This window comes from Dipteris shenzhenensis, chromosome 29, assembly GCF_047967505.1.
Source record: "Dipteris shenzhenensis isolate YYH24624 ecotype China chromosome 29, Dip_SZ_1.0, whole genome shotgun sequence".
Classification (NCBI taxonomy): Eukaryota; Viridiplantae; Streptophyta; class Polypodiopsida; order Gleicheniales; family Dipteridaceae; genus Dipteris; species Dipteris shenzhenensis.
The window spans coordinates 13,883,978-13,887,934 of NC_141624.1; the positions used below are offsets into that span (position 1 = coordinate 13,883,978).

A 3,957-nucleotide genomic window follows, 5' to 3' on the forward strand; every position below is an offset into this window, starting at 1 on the left:
GGAGCAGATATCTTCACCAAGGCACTCGGGAAGGATCAGCTTTAGGGTCATCTTCAGAGACTCGACATTGAGCCGAGAAGGTAGTTCACCTATGGGTGGACATTGAGGGGGGGTGTTAGATATGCTCAATGCTCCACCCTCCTAGTAACCACCAATGGTCCAAGGTGCTCAAGTTGTAAGGCTCCCATATGAGGAGAAGCCATGTGTGAGCCCGGGACACTGGATGGATCCTGATTTGCATGTCAGATGATGTCTATCAATGAGATTGTTGATGGTAGAAAGGTGATCTATGTGAGTCTAGCCTATGGGCTAGGCAGGGTAGGTAAGTTGGTAGCACAATGCCGAGGCGACGGTATAGGGAATATTCCTTGAATATTCCATGGACGACTAGTCCATTCCACCGACTAGGTTGATTGGTTGGCTCCACCAACTAGGTTGACTAGTCGACTCTACCGACTATGTTGATCCGACTACTGCCCTCATAGCTAGAAAGAGACAACCTTCCCAGTCCATTGCATGAGATCGGATCATATCAGATCTTCCAGCAGAGATCTTCCGGCTAGTAGCTCTTTACCTAGTATCTGTCTAGATCGCCATCTAAGCTCCACTGTGGGAGCGCACGGGTGGACGGAGCCATCATTTGCACTACATCAGTATTGAAAGAAATTTTTTCATCTCCAATTTGCTATGTACTTTCTATTCTTTGTTCAGTTTCTGTTCCGCTGCACCATGTAATTTAACAAGATCCTCTCGCTCCAAATAAAGGAAATTTAGTCAATACATGGGACAAGAAATGAACTCCACTCTAGACATTCAAACTCAAGCCGCTGGGAATTTCCGTTTCATGCGGAGCAAGTCTTAGGTAGACAAGTGTCACTTCACTTTGATCGCATGTATAAGGACCACATGGCATATCGAGGACAAAGAATCGACGACACACATTGCAAGTAGACAAATATCTTACGACTTTTATCTTGTAACGAGACGAGAGTCACTAGCACGAAACGCAAGGGCAAATTACACCTTGAACAGAGTCGGTTTTACAGATTCTGTCTGCCTGGTATCAAGGCAGATCATTGAAAGAGCACCATTTTCGAAATTCTTGGGCAGGAGATAAGTTCTCGTTCATCCTGTGGCGCACGCTCTGGTGGCGTGTCACTTCACGTTTAGTGTTCGACACAGAAGGTAATACCGTTTTCACCACAGAAGGCATTGACTTGAATCTGTCAACCCAAGGAGAACTCTAGTGTCATGGCTCTCTGAGGCTCTCGTCGTGTACTGGGCGCTATCATGGATCTGTCTAAGCTTGGCTCCCTCCAATTTGTGGCCTCTTCTTTATGATTATGAAGCCGCTCGCTGATCAACGTCGTGCAAAATATTCCGACGCAGATAAACAACGCGAACCCCAGCAAATAAAATAGTGCTTGCGAGTTTTTCAAATTCAATTGGCTGGTTTGCACTTGTGTAGCGCATTGATAATCAACCAGCTTTGCCGCATCTTGCATGATTTCTAGTCGGCCGCTCTCGGACAGGTTCAAAATGGCTTCAGAGAACTTTGCTGTTTCTGCTGACAGACGTGAACCCTTGCGAAATGCCTGCAGAGTAGGAACCCGGAAGAAAATCATTAACACATCTGTCGGAGTCGCCAGTTAAGAGAACCAGAGCACTAAGAAAACGAAGATACGCAATTGAGGTATCCGATACATACAAAGCCGAAGGCTCCACTCATCAGCTTTGAGCCAGTGACTTGGTAGTTACAGTCTGAAGCTGTCAGGCCAGCCAGGAACAGATTGACATACGGGACTTCGTCGATCACGGCCGCTACTCCTCCTGGTGTTCCATTTTGCCACTTCAATAGAGTACTGGCATAATCGTCGGTTTTATTTAGCGGTACTAGCTGCGCCGCATTTATGTTGAATACTTGGATAAGGTAATCCTTTACAATTGACCCATTTTGGTAGCCGATTGGGAGCTGTTTCTTTTGGAGAGTCGAGATGTTCAAGCTTTCTGGAGAGCGCTCTTGAACCGTCAGAATTGAGCTCAAACATGCAGTGTAGGTGGAACTAAGGACGATGACGAAAACGATCCAAGCCATCACAACAATCTTTGATCGTGGGTTCTTTATCAAGCTCTCTGAAAAGGATGCATCAAGCTCAGATTATGTTCATTATCTACATTCATCTCTCATGCAAACAGTCAAAGTAGAATCACAATTTCTCGCCGCTTCATGCTCTAGTGACTTACGCTTAAAGAAGACGAGTACCTTTGCAACAAACCTGTAAGGTAAGCCACACACATACTTGTAAGACGGATGAAGATAAAAATCAAAATGCTCAAGTAATTACAACAATATTCAAGTAATCACTTCCTCTACCATGGCATTTAAACAAATATAAAAATAAAAGGCTTATTATATTATTGTGGGAGAGCTGGATTATTTTATAGTGGGTGGTCACCCTTGGAAGGCCAATTTACAAAATCTGGCAATTTGTCCATTAGGCCGAATTTCTTGATCTTGAGTTCTGTCCTCCTCTTGTGACCTAGAGACTCCAGAACAAGATGGCAAACAAACTTAGTGGTGCTTCCACAAAGCGTGCAGAACCAGGATGTACTTCGAGACCTTACCTCTCACAGAAAGCTAGTGATGGATTCTTTCCAGAGCAAGAAGTTGGTGTGGCCAACTTCATAGTGCTCCTACATTCCTTTGAATCTTTGCTTCCACTAGTCGAGGCTTATCTCTTTTGTGCGGGGAAGAGAGAGGGAGGCCTAAGAGAATTGAGCTTAGAGGTTTGAAAGAGAGAGAGAGAGAGAGGAGAACAATTAAATCTTACGAAGTTGGCATTAATAAACGTAGCTCATATATCAAATCAAACTATTGAGAAAGGTAACATGACTTTTCTTGACAACACGGAGGGACAAGTAGAAAAATCTATGACCTCGGAGGAAAGTGCTAACATGTGAGTGAGCGTCTGCATGGTAGACATGCGCCAGGTATTCCATGGAAAGCGGGGGGAGCCCATCGTGAAGAGACTACACACGGACACCAAGGCTGGTTTAACGCTTCAAGCGGGTGAGGAGATGATAGATGAGGGAGCACATGATGAGATAGATTCTTGCAAAGTCTGAAGTCGAAGGATGGCAGCTCTGACGCGGAGGACGGGGAGGAGGCCATTGGAGAGTCGAATCAGGCATCTCCCCCATCTTATTTTGAGGTGCTTACCAAGAAGCTCTAAAGTGGATTTTTTTTTCTTCTCTCACGGAAGAGGAGGCGAAACGGATTTTGCATGCTGAGCTTGCCAGGCAGGCAAAAGAGCTAGAGCACAAAGCATGGTTCGAGGCGGGGAGGGCTCACAATACCGTCTATATGCTTGATGTGGAGGACATGCAACTGGGAGCTGGAGAAACTGGCAAGGGGAGGGCTTTATCTGTTCTTCACAGGGCGCATCCCCTCACTGGAGGAGTTCAAGGAGTTTATGTCCTGTGAGGCGGACCTCCCAAGGGGGGTGCTTCAATACAAGGTTTTTGGGGAAGGGATTTTTCCTGGTGCAGTGCGTGTTCAATGCGATCAAGGATGAACTCATGGGGAGAAGCTTCATGTATTCAGGGGCACCAGTGTTGGTCCTGCCGTGGACGTCGGAGTTCAACATCGACCACTTCTTGCTACACAACCGTCCAGTTTGGATTGAGTTCCCAAACCTCCCTGCATGGCTGGGGGAAAGGATCGATCATCTGGCTACGGTGCTGGGAAGGGTGCTACAAATCCCACCTGAATCTAGGCAACCGGGGGGAAGGAGAAGGGTTTGGATCCTCTGGGACAGGACCCAAGACACGTCGGACTTTGTCTAAATTCAGTTCTCGGACATCCATGTCATTGCACATCAAGTTAGGTTTAGCCCTTTTCTAGATGCTTGTTATGTGTGTAAGTGCATGGGTCATTTTGCTAGAAATTGCCCGAGC

The 3,957-nt window shown here is 46.3% G+C and overlaps 1 protein-coding gene across 2 annotated transcripts; it reads right to left on the minus strand.

Annotated features, from left to right (window-relative positions):
* Window positions 1–998: 998 nt before the first annotated feature.
* Window positions 999–2,716, minus strand: LOC147882459 (glutamate receptor 3.6-like). 2 transcript variants are annotated; one of them, XM_087401074.1, is made up of 3 exons: window positions 2,245–2,694; window positions 1,709–2,133; window positions 999–1,595 (listed from the first exon to the last, which is right to left on the minus strand). In XM_087401074.1, exons 2-3 carry the CDS (start codon window positions 2,093–2,095, stop codon window positions 1,227–1,229), a joined length of 756 nt encoding a protein of 251 aa, XP_087257200.1. In that variant the 5' UTR covers window positions 2,096–2,133; window positions 2,245–2,694; the 3' UTR covers window positions 999–1,226. The 2 variants fall into 2 exon arrangements, with proteins under 2 accessions (XP_087257200.1, XP_087257202.1); XM_087401076.1 differs by having other exon boundaries at window positions 1,709–2,716.
* Window positions 2,717–3,957: the final 1,241 nt, after the last annotated feature.

Bases quoted from the DNA above. Each gene is read 5' to 3' on its own strand.
- LOC147882459 (XM_087401076.1), bottom strand. From the start codon at position 2,095: ATGGCTTGGATCGTTTTCGTCATCGTCCTTAGTTCCACCTACACTGCA. The intron at 1,596-1,708 runs GTATGTATCGGA...CCTACTCTGCAG, and splicing joins TGAGTGGAGCCTTCGGCTTT to GCATTTCGCAAGGGTTCACG.